This window comes from Bombina bombina, chromosome 3 (genome assembly GCF_027579735.1).
Source record: "Bombina bombina isolate aBomBom1 chromosome 3, aBomBom1.pri, whole genome shotgun sequence".
Taxonomy (NCBI): domain Eukaryota; kingdom Metazoa; phylum Chordata; class Amphibia; order Anura; family Bombinatoridae; genus Bombina; species Bombina bombina.
The window spans coordinates 993,810,356-993,829,923 of record NC_069501.1 but is presented as its reverse complement, the minus strand read 5'-3'; the positions used below and the strand labels follow the sequence as shown (position 1 = coordinate 993,829,923).

The 19,568-nt window shown below is 37.9% G+C and overlaps 1 protein-coding gene across 1 annotated transcript in view; it reads left to right on the top strand.

The window, feature by feature from the left end:
* DNAJC14 (DnaJ heat shock protein family (Hsp40) member C14) overlaps positions 1-16,575 on the top strand; it is a 48,315-nt gene extending 31,740 nt beyond the window's left edge. Inside the window, exons 4-7 of the mRNA XM_053708132.1 lie at positions 1,306-1,425; positions 2,516-2,676; positions 13,896-13,998; positions 14,163-16,575. Of these exons, the coding sequence (XP_053564107.1) occupies positions 1,306-1,425; positions 2,516-2,676; positions 13,896-13,998; positions 14,163-14,403 (625 nt within the window). The 3' untranslated portion in view covers positions 14,404-16,575. The remainder of the gene's footprint in view (positions 1-1,305; positions 1,426-2,515; positions 2,677-13,895; positions 13,999-14,162) is intronic.
* Positions 16,576-19,568: the final 2,993 nt, after the last annotated feature.

Genomic DNA, 19,568 nt, shown 5'->3' with positions numbered 1-19,568 from the left:
TAATACTTAGAGAGAACAATGGAAAATTAACAGTTTATACTTAAAGAAACACTCAAGTCAAAATTAAACTTTTATTTTTCAGATAGAGCATGCAATTTTAAGCAACTTTCCAATGTACTTCCATTAACAAAATGTGCACAGTCTTTTTATATTTAAACTTTTTGAGTCACCAGCTCCTACTGAGCATGTGCAAGAATTCACAGAATAAGCGTATATGCATTTGTGATTGGCTGATGGCTGTCACATGGTACAGGGGGAGTGAAAATGGACATAAATTTTAAAATTGTTAGAAAAAATTCTACTACTCATTTGAAGTTCAGACTAAGTGCTATTACATTGTCTTGTTATCTTGCATTTGTTGATTATGAAAATCTTCTGTGTTTAGTGGCCCTTTAACTATCCTGCACCCCCCTGAGAGTGTAATTTCTTCTGCTGGCTGTGTTTACTTAGGCTTATCAATAGCTTACACTCCAGTATAGAAACTTGTATTATAGTTTGGGATATCACAGGCTGAATCACATATTTCAAATGCCGAAATAGGGGTAAAGGAGCTACACTCCAGCAGGAAAAATGGATAATTGTGAACAATTTAAAGGGGTGAAAAAATTGGGGTAAACTTTAACTATAGAAGGCAGAGGGTTTCTATTAACGGAGCACATTCAAATGAGGGGGTCAGTTACTAGTGATGTTCCCCAAGGGTCCGTTCTTGGGTCTGTTTTGTTTAACATGTTCACTAGTGAAATTGGCTTGTTTGCTGATGATACAAAAAAATTGTAACAGAGTTACCAAGAGCAAAATTATATAATTCTATAAGCCAAGATATAGAACTTTATGTATTTTACATGTAATTTCTTTTTTGGGTTTTATAAAGTTAAATAAGTTTTGTTATAGCAAGCATAATTATTTAACAACTTTTATTCCTATCTTGACTGACCGAGAGTTTGCTACTCTTGGTTTAGATAGGGGGCTTTATGTAGCTTTCACCTTGGCGGATAGTTGCTATACTTCTTGGGAGCATGGGCTTTTGTTTGCATTTATAAGATACACAATGTAATTTGATTTGTGGTTTCAAGTACTATCCTAGTATCAGGGGTGCAGTACTACAGGCAGAATATATTTCCGCTTCACCTCTGTAAGAAGTGGCTCTGTTGACTAAAAAAGTAGATACAGGTCCTGCTTTTTTTCCAAATACTAAACTGTTTGACACTGAGATTTGCCTTTGTGATGCTGCGGGTTGATTTTTATTTACACTAAATACTGTATTCACCACTACTCCCCCCCCCCACCCCACACCCCTTGTTTTAGGAAGCGGATGTCAGAAACCGAGCTGGCAAAGTCCATGAATGAGTTCCTTACAAAGCTGCAGGATGACCTGAAGGAGGCCATGAACAGCATGATGTGTAGCAAATGTCAGGGGAAACACAGGTATGATGTGGTATCTTTATGTACAGGAAGGTTTTCCGAAGAGGGTCTGCAGACTTCATTGTTTTTATGCAGATAAAAAGTACATTTTATGTGAAAACTTTATATATTTATCAGTTTGACCGAATGTGATCAACTATTATGTTTTATAATGGGAAAAAAATACACCATGCTTGCCACAAAGTGAAGTTTGAATAACCGCCTTTGTGGTTAGTTAATATTGTAGAATTAATATCTCTGCTAAATATCAGATTTGTCCTTAAAGGGACACTAAACCCAATTTTTTTTCTTTCATGATTCAGATAGAGCAGTGATTTTTAACCTTTTTTTTGCCGTGGCACACTTTTTTACATTACAAAAATCCTGTGGCACACCACCATCCCAAAATTTTAAAAAAATCACACATTGTAGCCTAATACAGCATATATATATACACATACACACAAACACACACATACTGTATGTATTGTGCTGTTATGCCATGCCTCCTACAAACTACCCCTGCACTGGGAGTAAAAAACAAGCAAAGTTTAAAAAATATGTCACACTGTTGTCAGTCTGCCGTGGCACACCTGAGGATCTCTCACGGCACACTAGTGTGCCACGGCACACTGGTTGAAAAACACTGAGATAGAGCATGCAATTTTAAGCAACTTTCTAATTTACTCCTATTATACATTTTTCAGCACCCTGGATAACGCTTGCTTATTGGTAGCAACATATAGCAAACCGATAAGCATGCATAACCCAGGTTCTGATCCAAAAATGGGCAGGCTCCTAAACTTTACATTCCTGCTTTTTAAATAAAGATGGCAAGAGAACAAAGAAAATTTGATAATAGGAGTAAATTTGAAAGTTGCTTAAAATTGCTTGCTCTATCTGAATCATTAAAGAAAAAAATGTGGGTTTAGTATCCCTTTAATCATCTACCTTAGTTATACTGTGAAATGATTCTTGACATGTTGATTATATTTTATTTATTATTTATCTGTGGTTGGCCATCTTTCCTTTGCACTGTTCTGCCACCAATAATAAACAGATGTGTGGGCATTATAATTACTTTAGCTAATTATTCTTTATTTATTCTTGACAGGAGGTTTGAAATGGACAGGGACCCTGCAAATGCCCGTTACTGTGCTGAATGTGGAAAGATGCATCCAGCAGAAGAGGGTGACTTCTGGGCTGAGTCCAGCATGCTTGGGTTGAAAATCACTTACTTTGCAATGATGCAAGGCAAAGTGTTTGATATTACAGGTATGGGTAAAAAAAAGATCAAAGGCGATGTGTAGTATAGAGAGCTTAGGGCACATTGTATAGAATGCTGAAGAGAAGTTCACTGCTTAGTTTCTTTGGAACATTCATTCCTCAACAAATAATTTCATTGAGAAACCCAACATTTGTTAAAATGATATTTTTAATATAATTTTACATGATGGCAAAATGGTGGCATTAAATATAGAACAAAAGAGATGCAGGCACTGTTTGTGTGAAAAAGGTAAAACAGTCCTTTATTGGTCTTAAGTAAAATACAAAAAAATCCATACGAATGACAGACAAGAGGGACAAATGGACTGGCGTGTTTTGCGCAACCTAGTGGTGCTTAATCATCGGCTAACACATGTAAGACCGGGTAATCCTTATATAGGGATAAGTTAATCCTTTCCTCACATTGCGGTACATCATTAAAAACAATAACAATAAAATAATTTATCTTTTTTAGGGTCAATTTAATTGATAATCACATTCCATGTATGTACATTAATCTACAATCAACGTTGTTACAAACGTCTAACAATATTGCTTCAGAATTCATTGAGAAAGAAAGTCTAAAGAATTAAACCTTACTTTATATGGTGCACTGAGCTCCCATACGATTGTGAATTTTAACAAACTTCGCTAGAGACTTTCAAATACCATAATAGAAACATTTAATGGGATCTAGATAAGATATGTTCTAACTCAGAAAGATGTTCATATGCAAAGGCGCCAAGGAAAAGAGATAGATAATCCGTTATCAATAAAATCATTTATGACACATTCCTTATTCATGGAACATGTGAATGTAATTTCAGTATTCAGTATAATTCCTTTTTGTCTAAAACTCTGTTTATTACCTCCTCTGAGGGGAATTGTTGCTACATCTATAATCTGTATAGACATATCTGCTATACTGGTGAAGGGGAAATTATTGAAATGATTAGCTACTGCTGAATCCTTATAGTAGTTTTTGACATCTCTAATATGTTCACTGAATCGTGTCCTGGCTTCACGTGAGGTTTTACCCACGTACTGACTTTGACATAGGTTGCACTTTAAAAAATACACTACAAAAGTAGTTTTACAATTGGCATAAACATTGATGTTATATTTAATATTATCTTAGTTGGATACAAAAGTATCCCCTATTTTGATGTTGGCGCAAGTGTTGCAGTTCCTACTTCCACATTTAAAGTTTCCTTTTCTAGTCAACCAATTCGGAGTTCTTGAGCTATTTTTGTTTCTTACTAAGCAAGGAGATAGCGATCTAGCCAAAGTCTTGGGTTCACTTCACCAGTATAGTAGATATGTCTATACAGATTATAGATGTAGCAACAGTTTCTCTCAGAGGAGGTAATAAACAGAGTTTTAGACAAAAATAAATTATACTGGATACTGAAATTACATTCACGTGTTCTAGTTAATAAGGAATGTGACATAAGTTATTTTATTGATAACTAATTATGTATCTCCTTTCCTTGGTGCCTTTGCATATGAACATCTTCTTTCTGAGTTAGAACATATCTTATCTAGATCCCATTAAATGTTTCTTTTATGGTATTTGAAAGTCTAGCTTAGTTTGTTAAAATTCACAATAGTATGGTAGCTCAGTGCACCATATAAAGTAAGGTTTAATTATTTTAGACTTTCTTTCCTATGACATGGAGAGTCCACAACGTCATTCCAATTACTAGTGGGATATTCAACTCCTGGCCAGCAGGAGGAGACAAAGAGCACACCAGCAAAGCTGTTAAGTGCAACTGCCTTACCCATAACCCCCAGCATTCTCTTTGCCTCTGTCAATGGAGGTTGTGCAAAGTTAGTGTCTGAAGAATTTAATCCTTTTATGGGTACTTTTCCCTGCAAGCAAGGATTGGGGTCTAGCTGTGTCCATGTCAATCTCTTGAGTAAGAGTAGTGGTGGCTTTTAGCAGTTAAAAGGCTGTGAGGCAGTCCTTTGCTTTACTTTTAACACTTTGCTACCCCTTTGTGGAAAGCCAGAGTTGGTTACTCTGTTCTTTCTTTTCCTACAGGCCCATGACAGGGAGCGTAGTGCTTGCCACACCTTGAGGATCAACATCTCTTATGCAATCTAAGGTAAGTACCTTTGCCTTCTAGGCAAGGAAGGACAGCAGCATTTATGGGGTAATCCTCCTCCAGATTGTTATTTTACAAGACATAATAAGCCTTTATTAATTTATGGATTCGTATGGGCACATTTTTATTGGCACTTTTTCAATATAAGTTATTCCTAATTTGAAGATATGTTAGAGACAGAGTTCTCTCAATGGGCTGGGATGTCAGAGATATTTAATTATTTTAATAGAGACATGTGCAAGGCCTGGGATGTTTAGGCTAGTGAGCCAAAACATTATTTTGTACTTGCGGTTGTTTTATGTATTAAACAATTAGCCGTTTTTTTTACAGACTCTTTGTAACTGGCGACTTTTTCTCTCTAGGAGATAGCGAGAAATTGTTGCGCACTTTAATTTCAGTCCTGTCACGACTGCACAGCTCCGCTAAACGGGTAGTGCGGGTGTCACGTGACCAGACTGAAATTAACGTGTGCAACAATTTTCTGATTCGTAGATTGATTTCAGCTCTACAAGTGTAGGCTGCAATCGTATTGCTGAACAAGTCAGACTCCATTCCTATTGCTAGTGGGGTATTTTCTTGCTGTAGGAACCTCAGACAATCTGAGGTATTTTTGGTTTCCCTCATTTTTAATCTTTATTAAGATTAAAGCTTTTCATTTTTAACATTTAATAACATTTTAAAGCATTTTTATTTTTGTATCTACTTGTCTATAACTTGTGGGAATTATTAGCTATGGACTTAGAACAGGATCAGTACAGCTCCATGGATACATGTTCACGTTGTTTGGAAGCCCAAATTGTTTTGCCTATGCTATTTTTGTTCTTCTTGTTTATCTAAGACTTTAAAATTTAAAGGGACAGTCAAGTCAAAATTAAACTTTCATTATTCAGATAGAACTTGTAATTTTAATCAACTTTCCAATTTACTTTTATCATCAAATTTGCTTTTTTCTCTTGGTATTCTTAGTTTAAACTAAACATAGGCTCATATGCTAATTTCTAAGCCTTTGAGGGCTGCCTCTTATCACAGGCTTTTTAAATTCATTTTCAACACAAAGAGACAGAAAGTACACGTGGGCCACATAGATAACACTGTGTTCAGGCACAGGGGGTTATTTAAGATTTAGCTCAAAACAATGCTAAATTTAAGACAATAGATAATAAACAGTCATGTGATCAGGGGGCTGGAAGAAGGTTCTTAGATACAAGGTAATCACAGAGGTAAAAAGTATATTATAACTTTGTTGGTTATGCAAAACTGTGAAATGGGTAATAAAGGGATTATCTATCTTTTAAAACAATAACAATTCTATAGTAGACTGTCCCTTTAAAGATAAATTACTCCCTTCTGAGTCTGTCTCTCAGGATAATGCTGTGCGTGATATGCCTCAGCTTTCTCCTCAAACATCCCAAGCTTTAGTTATTTCTCATACTGTGCCTTCTGTGTCCTCTCATCCATCTGGGGGTGTTTATTTTCCTGGGGATTTTGCCACCCATATTCCTTATGCAGTAACAGCGGCTTTGTCAGCTTTCCCTTCATTGGGTAAGCGTAAGAGAAAATCTAAACACTTGCCTAATGCTAAGGTTTCTGATTCTAGATCTGCATTAGCCACTCTTGCTCAGATGTCTGACAATGAGAATACTTCAGTAGCTTCTGAAGGTGAAATTTAAAACTCTCTGACACTATAGCAGAAAAATCTTCAGAATCTGAAGAAGTTAATTTTAGATTTAAGCTTGAGCACCTCCGATTACTTTTGAAGGAGGTTCTAGCTACTTTGGACGATTCTGAACCGGTAGTTGCTATCAACGCCACAAAGTCCTCAAAATTGGATAGAGTCTATGAATTACCATCTTCTGAGGAGGTTTTTCCTGTACCAAGGAAAATGTCAGAAATTATTGCTCAGGAATGGGACAGACCAGGGGTTCCTTTTTCCCCTTCTGTTTTTAAGAAAATATTTCCTGTGGCTGACTCTATTCGTGACTCATGGCGCACTGTTCCTAAAGTAGAAGGAGCTATTTCTACTCTTGCTAAGAGAACTACCATTCATATAGAGGATATTTGCTCTTTTAAGGATCCTATGGACAAGAAGCTAGAGGCTTACTTAAAAAAAGATGTATGTCCATCAAGGGTTACAGTGGCAACCAGCAGCGAGTATTGCTATGGTTGCAGGAACTGCATCTTATTGGCGCAATGCGTTATCTGATCTTATTACAGAGGAAACTACAGTAGAGGAGATCCAGGATAGTATCAAAGCTCTTAAATTGGCCAACACTTGTATCTGTGATGCCAATATGCAGATAATTTGCCTAGGAGCTAAGATGTCTAGCTTCACGGTTCTAGCTCGCAGGGCTCTGTGGTTAAAATCTTGGTTGACTGATGTCTCTTCTAAGGCCAAACTTTTGGCTTTGCCTTATAAGGGAAAGACTCTGTTTGGACCTGGTCTGGCAGAGATTACGGGTGGAAAGGAATCTTTCCTACCTCAGGACAAGAACAACAGACCTAGAGGTCATCAGACTTCTAATTTTTGTTCCTTTTCGTAACTTTAAGGGAAAGAAGTAGGCTGACCATATTGCCGCTTTAAAAAGGGACACATATGAAAAATACATATGTTGGGGCTGTTTAAAGAAATGCTTTGAATAATGTTCTGATATAAGAACCCTGACATAGGTATTTTTCATATGTGTCCCTTTTTAAAGCGGCAATATGGTCAGCCTAGACAGAAGTCCTCCTCATCTAAACCAGATCAACCCAGATCTGCTTGGAAATCCAACCAGCCCTGGAATAAGGGAAAACAAAACAAGAAGCCTTCTGCTGACTCTAAATCAGCATGAAGGTTCCGCCCCCGATTCCTGTGTGGATGAAGTGGGGGGCAAGCTTTTTCTTTTTCATCAAGCCTGGATACGCGATGTCCCAGACCCTTGGGCGGTGGACATCATAGTATCTCAGGGTTACAGAATGGGATTCAATTCTTGCCCTCCCGGGGGCAGATTTCTCCTCAAGACATTCCTCAAACCAAATAAAGAAGGAAACCTTCTTAAACTGTGTAAAAGACCTATCCTTTCTGTGAGTTATTGTTTCTGTCCCTCTAGCAGAACAGGGTCTAGGATTCTACTCAAATCTATTTGTGGTTCCCAAAAATTAGGGCATTTTTCGGCCCATTTTAGACCTAAAGTGTTTAAACAAATTTCTCAGGGTTCCGTCCTTCAAGATGCAAACTATTCGTTCTATTCTCCCTTTGGTACAGGAAGGTCAGTTTATGACTACCATATACCTTAAGGACGCATACCTTTACGTTCCCATACACAGGGAACACCATCAGTATCTGAGGTTTGCCTTTCTGAACAAGCACTTCCAATTTGTTGCACTGCCATTTGGTATGGCCATGGCTCCCAGAATATTCACAAAGGTTCTGGGGGCGCTTTTGGCTGTGATCAGATCTCAAGGAATTGCTGTAGCACCTTATCTAGACAACATCTTAGTTCAGGCGTTATCTTTTCAACTAGCCCAATCTCATACAAAGATGCTGTTGTCTTTTCTACGTTTCCATGTCTGGAAGGTGAATTTAGAAAAAAGTTCTCTTGTTCCATCTACCAAAGTGTTTCCTAGGGACTATAATAGATTCATAATAGATAGTGGCCCAATGCATGGAAGTGATTGGCCTTATGGTGGTATCAATGGATATCATTCCTTGTGCTCGGTTCCATCTACGTCCATTACAGCTTTGTATGCTACGTCAATGGAATGGAGATCATTTTGATTTAGCTCAAAGGATAAATCTGGACTCTGACAAGAGATTCTCATGGTGGGTGTCACACGAACATATGTCTCGGGGCACTTGCTTTCTCAGACCTCCCTGGGAAATTGTGACTACGGACGCCAGCCTGTCAGGTTGGGGTGCTGTTTGGGGCCCTCTAAAGGCTTCAGGGCCTGTGGTCTCGGAAGGAGTCTTCTCTTCCAAGAAACATTTTGGAGTTGAAAGCTTTCTTCAATGCCCTATTAGCGTGGCCTCAACTGGCGTTGGTCCGGTTTATAAGATTCAGATCGAACAACATCACCTCAGTGGCTTACATCAACCACCAGGGAGGGACTCTGAGTTCCTTAGCCATCCATTAAGGAGGTGACTCGATTTCTGCAGTGGGCAGAAACCCACGATTGTCTCCTATCTGCCATCCACATTCCAGGAGTGGACAATTGGGAGGTAGATTCTCTGATCAGACAGACTTTTCATCCAGGGGAGTGGGCTCTCCATCTGGAAGTGTTCTCTCAGATAACCCTCAAGTGGGGGGTTCCAGAGATGGATCTGATGGCGTCCCGCCAAAACGCCAAAGGTTCCAAAGTACGGTTCAAGGTCAAGAGATCCTCAGGCCGTTCTGATAGATGCTCTAGCGGTTCCTTGAAGGTTTTCTCTGGCTTATCTGTTTCCTCCGTTTGCTCTCCTTCCACAAGTCATTGCTCGTTTCAAACAAGAGAGAGCATCAGTGATTCTTCTAGCTACTGCATGACCTCGCCGGATATGGTTTGTGGATCTGGTGAAGATGTCTTCTCTACCTCCTTGGAGGTTACTCTGAGGAAGGACCTTCTACTTCAGGGTCCTTTCCTCCATCCAAACCTAGATTCTCTGAAGCTAACTGTGTTGAGATTAAACGCCTAGTTCTGTCTAAGCATGTTTTTTTTAAACTGTCATTGATACTATGATTCAAGCTCGGAAGCCAGTTACTCGCAAGATTTACCATAAGATATGGCCTAAATATCTTTATTGGTGTGATTCTAAGGGGTTCTCCTGGAGCCGGGTGAGGATTCCCCGGATTTTGTCTTTTCTTCAGGATGGACTGGATAAGGGTATATCTGTCAGTTCTCTAAAGGGTCAGATTTCAACGTTATCTATCCTTTTGCACAAACGTCTGGCTGATCTACCAGATGTTCAAGCCTTTGTACAGGCCCTGGTTAGAATCAGGCCTGTGTTTAAACCTGTTGCTCCCCCATGGAGCCTTAATTTAGTTGAGGTTTTACAGCAGGCTCTGTTTGAGCCTATGCATGTTGTTGATATAAAACAGTTATCCTGGAAGGTTTTGTTTCTTGTGGCCATTTCTTCCACTCGCAGTGTCTGAGCTTTCAGCTCTGCAGTGTGATTCCCCTACCTTATTTTTCATGCTGATAAGGCGGTCCTTCATACTAGATTGGGTAGTATCAGATCGAAACATAAATCAGGAAATTGTTGTTCCTTCTCTTTGTCCTAATCCTCCTTCTCAAGAGGAACGTATTTTGTATAACTTGGAGGTTGTGCGGGCTTTAAAGTTTTACTTAAAAGCTACTAAAGATTTTCGTCAATCTTCTGCCCTGTTTGTTGTTTTCGCTGGAAAACATAAGGGTCAGAAGGCCACTTCTATTTCTCTGTTTCTCTGGTTGAGAAATTTGTTTTTTGATTTGTTTGGCTTATGAGACTGCTTGACAGCAGCCTCCTGAGAGAATTACGGCTTATTCCACTAGGGCTGTATCATCGTCTTGGTCTTTCAAAAATTAAGCTTCTGTGGAACAGATTTGCAAGGCGACAACTTGGTCCTTTCTGCCTACTTTTTCCATATTCTTCAAATTTTGATTCTTTTGCCTCAGCTGAGGCTTCTTTTGGGAGAAAAGTTCTTGAAGCGGTGCTGTCTTCTGTTTAGGTCCTCCTGCCATTTTTTCTCCTTCCCTGTTCATTCCGTGTCCTCTAGCTTGGGTATTGGTTCCCTCTAGTAATTGGAATGACGTTGTGGACTCTTCATGTCATAGGAAAGAAAACAAAATTTCTGCTTACCTGATAAATATATTTATTTATTTCTGGACATGGAGAGTCCATGACCAGACCTCTCTTAATTATAATTCGGCAGTTTTTTTGTGTAAACTTCAGGCACATTTTCACCCTTGTGTTTCTTCCTTTTCCATTTCCTTCGGCTGAATGACTGGGGGTTATGAGTAAGGCAGTTACACTTAACAGCTTTGCTGGGGTGTTCTTTGCCTCCTTCTGCTGGCCAGGAGCTGAATATCCCACTAGTAATTGGAATGACGTTGTGGACTCTCCATGTCGGGAAAGAAATAAATTTATCAGGTAAGCATAAATTTTGTTTTTTCAAGTGAATTTTGAAGCAATATTGTTAGATGTTTGTAACAACGTTGATTGTAGATTAATGTACATTTAAATATACCTAAATGGGCCTAGACCAATGCCTTGGGTTGTCCTCTAAAAGAAATATATAGTTTTGATAGGTAAATTAAAAAAACATGGCTCTATTTCTGTTTAAATTTAGTAATAGCAAAAATGCAATTTTTCTCTGAAATTCCTGGTTAAAGGGACCAGAAACCCAAATTTTTGTCTTTCTTGATTCAGATAGAGCATACAGTTTTAAACAACTTGCAATTTACTTTCTATTTTCTAATTTGCTTCATTATTTAGTTATCCTTTGTTGAAAAGCATTGCTAGGGTAAGTTTAGTACCTGCTCTAACAAGATATTTTGTCTTAGTGGTTCTGTTTGAGGCACACAAAACTAAAGGAAAATCACATGAGGACAAAAGTTTTGCGTTCACGAGGACAAAAGTTTTGCGCTTTGGTGTTAAAGGGACAGTATACACCAATTTTCATATAACTGCATGTAATACACTACTATAAAGAATAATATGCACAGATACTGACTTAAAAATCCAGTATAAAACCCTTTAGCTCTGTTGAAAAGGTTAGCTGGAACACCCACTCAAAGTGGTTGTATAGCAAAAACAGCAGAAATTTCCCCCTCCCCATTCCTCTGCATATGAAAAGACTCTTTACACAAACAGGAGCAAGCTGGAGTATTTTATACATCGGTCTACTTCTAAAACTTTGGGGCTTGGTTAGGAGTCTGAAAATCAGCGAAATGTTATTTAAAAATAAGCAAAACTATACATTTTTTAAAAAAAAACTATATAGGCTATATAAATGGATAATCTACAAAACATTTATGCAAAGAAAAATCTAGTGTATAATGCCCCTTTTAATGTGCTGACACAAACTTGTTTTATCAGCTTACTAAAGCCAGGGCAGATGGTGCAAACAGTTGCATGTTTAATGCATTCACAATAAAGAGGTCTAAAATGTTTATAATAAGATCAAAGTAACTCTTTGTAAAGCTGTTTGTAGGATATTGAGTTCCTACTTTTATGAATTGCCATTTCCCAGCCCCTTTTATCATGTGACAGCCATCAGCCAATCACATGCTCTGAAGAAGCTGGTGCCTATGAAATTGTGCATATAAGATGACTGTGCACAATTTGAAAATGGAGGTAAATTTGAAAGTTCTTTAAAAGTGCATGCTGAATCACGAAAAATTTATTTTTAATTTAGTGTTGCAGCTACAGGCATAGGTCTTCCAAGACTCCAAATGTAATTGTGTAACAAGGTACCTGAATTTCCATAATTGAAGATTCCATATGAATTTCCATTCTCGTTTTATTATTATCAGTGATCTTGTAAAGGCTGGCAAGTAAACTATGCAAATGTATGTAAATGTATGCATTAATCATTGGGTGGAGAAAATCATTGACTACTTATAGTAATTACACAAGTTTTTCTGGTAAATTAAAGTTAGTACGTAAGAAACTAAGGGCTGTACAGTAGTGGTGTGGGGTTTATTACACAACAGAGAATCACTGCAAGTTGAATGTTCAGGTTTTGATCCGTTAAAGTCTTGGAAGGAAGGTAATTCAATGAGTGTTTGTGTTTTAATAAACATAAGCAGTGAGAAAATCATAGGGGACAGGTGCCATGCGGAAGATGGAGGCTGCTGGCAGCATTCAGATCTTTCCAGAGCTGGATTTCTCTTGTAAAAGTAAAACACACTAATCCAGAACTTGTTGCACTTTCAGAAGAAGAAATCCAGCTCCTAAAATAGCAGAATGCGGCCAGCAGCCACCGCATTCGGCAGTTAATGAAACAGTGCAACTTTATTTAAAAATTACAATGGACAGGATAGGGAAATGGGGGCATGCTGCTTAGAATCCTGTATCTCAGGCATCTAAGTAGCTACAGCCCCCAAGACCCAACGTTGGAAAGGTAATCGCCTAACCTTTCCAATGGTATAAGTCTTGGGGATCTGGGGAAAAAAAAGAAAACTCAAATCCAGCTTAGCACTCAAAGGGAAGGGTTAAGATGTGTTACAATGCTTTTTTGGGTAGCTGTGTGTTTGAATGTTTTAAATGGTCATTCAATTAAACATTGAGATTGTCATATAAAATGTTTAATAATGCATTAATTTAGTTTGACCACTACTTCATAAACACTCTCACCAACTTAGAGTTGGCTGCTAGCTAAAAAATCACCCTGAATTCATTAGACCGGGGTGATAGTGTTGAAGGGGGTAGGGGAACGTGCAACAACAAGTAAAGGGATGAAATACGCCCCACAATTTGCGATTTAAATGCAAACCCGGTTCACAACATGTGTCCATTCACAAAATGATAAACTTATCCCTAAGTCTTAAATGTGTGAGTTTTCCAATCCTTGGAATTGGAAGTGCATATTTTAGACTCCACAAGCCTAAGCCTGCTATATATCTGTCACTAATTGGTTTCAGCAGGGTTGATCAGATAAGGAACTGCAAAACAATACTGCTTCTTCTAACATGATTGTGGCTAGCTGTGTCTACTCCAATAAAAAGTTCGGATTGACTCGAATAACACAAGTAGTGAGTGGTGTTTGACTGTTGAACAATTGCAGCAAATACTATGTTAATACATTTAAAACAATCACATGTATCTAGTACTTTATTGCAAGATTGCATCTAATAATCTAATCTAATTGTAAGGTGTTTTATGCCCCTTTAATATAGCTGCCATGTAACTGCTGAGTGATAACAATTATATATGAACATATTTGTTTCCCATTTGACCTATATACTCCATTTTTACATATCTAGTAAAAATTACATAAAGACTGACACATCCGTTAGGATAATGAGCACCTTAGTTAAAACTCCAAATGAGTAGTAATCCCCCCCCTAGTTGCATTTGTTTTAGTCATTAGTGGGTACTGGATCCCTGTTTTTGGATTAGCTTTATAGACTAAGGTTTTTTTAGGCTGCATTTGTATTGCAACATTTTTTATTGCTCTATAGAATGGGCTGGATGCCAGCAAGTGAGGATCTCTCCGGATACTCATCGTGTTCCTTATCACATCTCATTTGGTTCCAGAAATACCACAAACCCAGGACGACAAAGGTATGAACAGTTATTATTGTGGTAAACAATGTTTGTGTTTGGATTTGATCTCATAGCTTGATTAAAGGGAATGTAAAGTAATTATGTTGGTGCAGCTGATTAATGCAGTTGTTGGTCAAAATTGCTGTTGAAATAATCAGTACATATTATGTTTGTAATTCTAGGGCTCCCCCAGAAAGCAGTCCAACATCTGTTGCTGATCTGCAAAATCTCTTGAACAGAATATTCCAAGGTTCTCCAGGTCCAATGCCAGGTCCAATGCCCAATGGGAACATCTTTAATTCACCCCAGCCTTCTTCACAAGGAGCTCAGTCTTCTCCTGGACCAGCTAAAACTCAAACTGCACCCAGGAGTGATACAAAGCCCAAAAGGAAAAAGAAATTGAAACGTCCTTTACAAAGATGAACAAGGACTTGCCCAAATGCTAAAAACAAATCTGTGTGCAGGCCAGAGTGAGAGGGATAGAACATCTCTAATTCATAACCTGGAGACTGCTAGCTTGTCTCATGTCCACTGCAGAATGCAGGCTAGAACAAAGTTGCCAAGGGCTTTCAGAAACCGGTTTAAGTCTGTTGTTTTTATGTTTTTGTTGTGTATGACTAATTTTATCTCTAAAGTTTTATCCTCATTGTTATATAGGGCACTGCACTGCAACCCCTAAAATAAGATTTCTTTTTTTTCTGACAGTAATTTTGTCTTTTCCATTATACCAAAGATATATTCAGTAATGGGCATATGGGAATACCTCTGTGCATGCTAGGTCACCAAGCTGGTGTGCCAGGGAATTCTCGATTGTAAACAAACAGTACAATTTAAGGTCTAAACTTGGTATAATTATGTAATATTACTACTGTGCTACTGGATGTGGTGTAATGGAAGTGAAGGTTATACCATTAATGTTTTTATTAGAATTTTTAAGTGTTGGACAAAGTAAAAATAGCAAAAGGGCATACAGCCTCCAATGTTTATTTTTTCTTCTTCTTAAAGTTTAGGGACCCCATTACATACTTTTAAATTAAAGACCCTTATATTATAAAGTGCTTTATATCCCAAAGAGACAAAGATGACGATTAATATCGATTGAAGAAGAAATTTTTTCTATACAGGGTACCAATCAGCATAGCGTAATTACAGAGAATGGTAAAATGGGACCCACAATATTCAACTAATAATGTAAAAAGAAAGAAAGCAGTAAGTATTTGCTGCTCTATGGTAAATGCTTTTCAGTGTTAGCAAATGAAGACCTTGCCTAGAATATATACAGTATGCTAGGATTAATGTGTAAAGAGCAGGCAATGTTATTACTAATTTATTTTTAAAGAGACGTTCTCTGTTGACCTCTGGCAGTGCAATGTAGCAGTTCTTTAATGAGGAATCTGGGCAATATCAGTCACTGGCTAGGCCTGTCCAATTTTATCAGAATCTTGTGTACAGTATTCAGGTGCAGCCGTCTTTCTCACTTTTTACGCCATTCAAGACAATCTGTTACCACTTCCCTCTGACCTGAATGACAAAGCCGTCTTGATTTATTGCTGACAGTATTTTAGTGAAATTGGGGTTTGTGGATGCCAAACCGTTGGCTTGTATTTGTTGGGGAGGGGTGGCCAAAAGGTTTTAAATTTGATCATAAAATTTGTTTCTGCAGGAACAGTGTATAGGACAATCAATATTACCGGAATCTGTTTTTGTTTCTGAATCTTTTATATTTTCTATTTGAGCAAGTTTGTGTTTATAAACTCTTTCAGCCCTGAGGCCCATGTTTTTTAAACAGTGTAACTGTTCTTTTTAGCTTTTGGAAAGCAGCCTTATGGTTGTCTGTAAGGTCTTTAGTTATAGCTAATATCTCATCGGTGATCACATTTTAGGAAAAACTCCCCTGGTTTCAAAGCCTAGGTGCAAAGCAGGTTTGCTGCCAATATATATGGTGACCTTTTAGAAAGAGAGATTTTAAGGGGACATTGTAGTAATTTCATTTGTTTTCTTTGTTTCATCTAAAAGAGAACATTTCAAATGTATTTGTTTTTTGGGAAATGCATGTCTTGAATAAACTAAAATGTTTTCTTTTCAGGCTTGCAAAGGCATGTCCCTCTCCAGCAGCAGAACTGTGGGAGTTGTCCTTTTTTAGCCAGTGGGCTTTCGTAGGAAGTGCACATCTGATACTGTTGTGTTAGTTTCATTTTGAAAAGCTTTACGTAATATTTTTTTCAGAAACCGTAATATTTTTGACAAGGTTAAATGCTGATGTTTCATATGCACATTTTTAGAATACAGTGTCCCTTTAATGCAAAATGGTTACATAATGTCTCATGTATGGTCTAAAAGCTAGACAGCAGCAGTATGCAGTCCAAAACAGGAATAATAATGCACCAGTTAATTATAAAAGAAGTTGAAGAAATTAGTGTTAACATTGAACATTGAAATTAGTTGCACATCAATTTTAAACATTGTTGGGTTTTTTCACTTTCTTAATTAATGGAAAGATTGTGAAGGTTGGGAATAAGTGATCCTCAGGGCTGAATGTATAAGACGGCCTTGTATCACCTTTTGTTAAATTAAAACTTTTATGCTTTAAAAAAATGACTGTGTGATTAAACATTTTGTGAAAGGAAATGTTGCAGCATAAAAATGTACTTATGTCGTAATCACTAAGTGAAGTCACACTTGACACTTGAACATGGTGCCTGTAACTACAGTATTCTGTCTGAATCTGGCTCTGAAATAAGGGTTGAACACAAAATTCTTCAAATACAAGTGCATGTGTCCTAAAACTAAAAAAAAATTAGCCACCAGAAAATAGTCGCATTAAAAGTGTGCTTCCACTAAGTTCTTATCCAGTGTTTTCCCGAGGACCTTTTTAGAGGGTGCATGACCTGCCTGATTTTACCGACCACCTGGTTAAAATTTTAGCCAATATTAAAGGGATAGAAAGGTAAAAAATCAAATGGGCATGGGTGCATTTCAATGTGAAATAGAAGTATTTTTGCAATTTACTTCTATTAGCAAAAAACGCTAATAAAAGTTATTACTGTTTTTCTGTGGCATACGCACATATCATGTGAGGGCCCATGCACCAGTATTTAAACACCACATCTTCTCATAGAGGCCCCGATATTCAAAGCATTGACAGACCAACGAGAAACTGCCTTTCTGAGCTCATCAGCCTCACAGTCCGTCAGTCTGCTGATATATTTGAATAAAAGGGGCGGACAAGCAAAGTGCCAGCGAGTGGCAATGTGTCTCCCATAGGATATAATGGGGAGCGCTACGTTAGTAATACATCGCTGACTGCTGGCGATGTATTCCAATCAAAGTACAGGTTACTTCCCCTGGGACGCCAAGCTAACTCCCTATTACCGACTACACCTACGTCATGTCTTCCCTATAGTCTTAGTCGAACGTCCAGCTATCTCCCACAAAACACCTAGATAATGTCTGCAATCTACCTAACTAATAAAGTGTTAAAAAAAAATTCCATATTATAACTATAGGAACTATGTCGCTACATTTATATCCAATGTAAAAATGATATGCATTGTCATGTGTAATGCATATTATTTTAAGTATTTTATATAATTTTACCCCATAAGCCATTACGATGTGTATATATACGTAATGCGATACTTTGCCTATGATACTGCATGATAGATATATATATATACACACATGTCAGAGCTGCAGGAAGCTGGAGCTGGAGTTCTCTGGTTTCATATGAAGGCAGATGCCAGATCTTTTGAACTACACAATTTGTGTTACCCTGTGCAGGGAAGCACTATACCAATAAGCCAGTGGGTAATGGAGATTCCCCTATCTCCAGACAGTACACAAAAAGAAAAATAATATCCAATTCACAAGTAAAAAGGATATTAAAAACCCACAGCACTGAAAAATAGAGCTTAAATCAGTGAGTAGATATAATATATGACCAGTGTCAGAGGAGAATAAATTGCAACAAAAATATAAAATTGGCCCCAAAGAAAAATAATAAACTGAGGAGTGACACAAAGATGATAATTTATTACATATATTAGCATAAAAACATCCATAAAATACGCTGATCAGCCGTATTACAACCTAAATAAAAGTGCAGTAACAATCTAAATAAAAAATGAAAAACATTAAAATACATTCACATCAAAACAATGAATCAAGATAGAGGAATCCGGTGTCAGAATATTTGGATATCCACATCAACAGCGAATTTCCTTTGACGTCAGGGGAAGCTGGAACGAGAATGATTCTAAATAAAAAAAAAGCAGAGAGCCACATTTAAGGTGTTCACTTTTACTTACACCGTAATGGTTCTCTGCGGTGGTAACGGATTCCCTCTGTGAGCCGTAGTGTAACTGATCAGTTTTGAAAAGAACTGTCTCTAGCGAGGCATATTTCCAATGCAATCCAGGCAGCTTGCTGAAACCAAGTCCCTGTGGATTGTACGCAGGAAGAATTGAAACTTCAGACCCACCTTTCCAGCAGTCTCTGGACAGCACTGACACCGGTTCCTTAAAGCAAAGAGGCACACTCGGTTACACTACGGCTCACAGAGGGAATCCGTTACCACCGCAGAGAACCATTACGGTATAAGTAAAAGTGAACACCTTAAATGTGGCTCTCTGCTTGTTTTTTTATTTGGAATCATTCTCGTTCCAGCTTCCCCTGACATCAAAGGAAATTCGCTGTTGATGTGGATATCCAAATATTCTGACACCGGATTCCTCTATCTTGATTCATTGTTTTGATGTGAATGTATTTTAATGTTTCATTTTTTATTTAGATTGTTAGATACTGCACTTTTATTTAGGTTGTAATACCGCTGATCAGCGTATTTTATTGATGTTTTTATGCTAATATATGTAATAAATTATCATCTTTGTGTCACTCCTCAGTTTATTATTTTTCTTTGGGGCCAATTTTATATTTTTGTTGCAATTTATTCTCCTTTGACACTGGTCATATATTATATCTAGTCACTGATTTAAGCTGCATTTTTCAGCGCTGTGGGTTTTTAATATCCTTTTTACTTGTGAATTGGATATTTTTTTTGTGTAGATGCCAGATCTTTACAGACGTGACACTGTGTGTCAACGTCTGTAATGGCGATCTGCTGGTGCCGACGGGAGGTGTGGGAGTGAAACATGGAGGCAGGTAAGAGGTCCAACAGCGTTAGGAGGGGGAGGGAGTGGGATGGCCCTACACTGCAGAAAAATAGAGGGAGGGGATGGGGAGTTACACTACATAAAAAAGGTAGGGTGTAAGGTCCCTGACTAATGATCGCCAGAGGGGGGGGAGTTGGGGGGCGCCACTACACTGCAGAAGATATTTAAAAAAAAAAAAGTTTTATAGGTAGTGGCATACAGCTGCCAGTACTTTAGATGGCAATCAAGGAAGAAGGAGAGCAGCACACCTGTTTGTGGGGCACAAAGTACGATTTGCCAAATCTTTTCAATCCAAGTGATCATACATCCAAGCACTTCAGCCACCAGAAGAAATCTTTGTTTAAAAGACCTTTATTCTCATTCAGTTGGCTCCAAAAGTTTACAGGAATAACATTTTGAACCTACAATAGGCTTTTA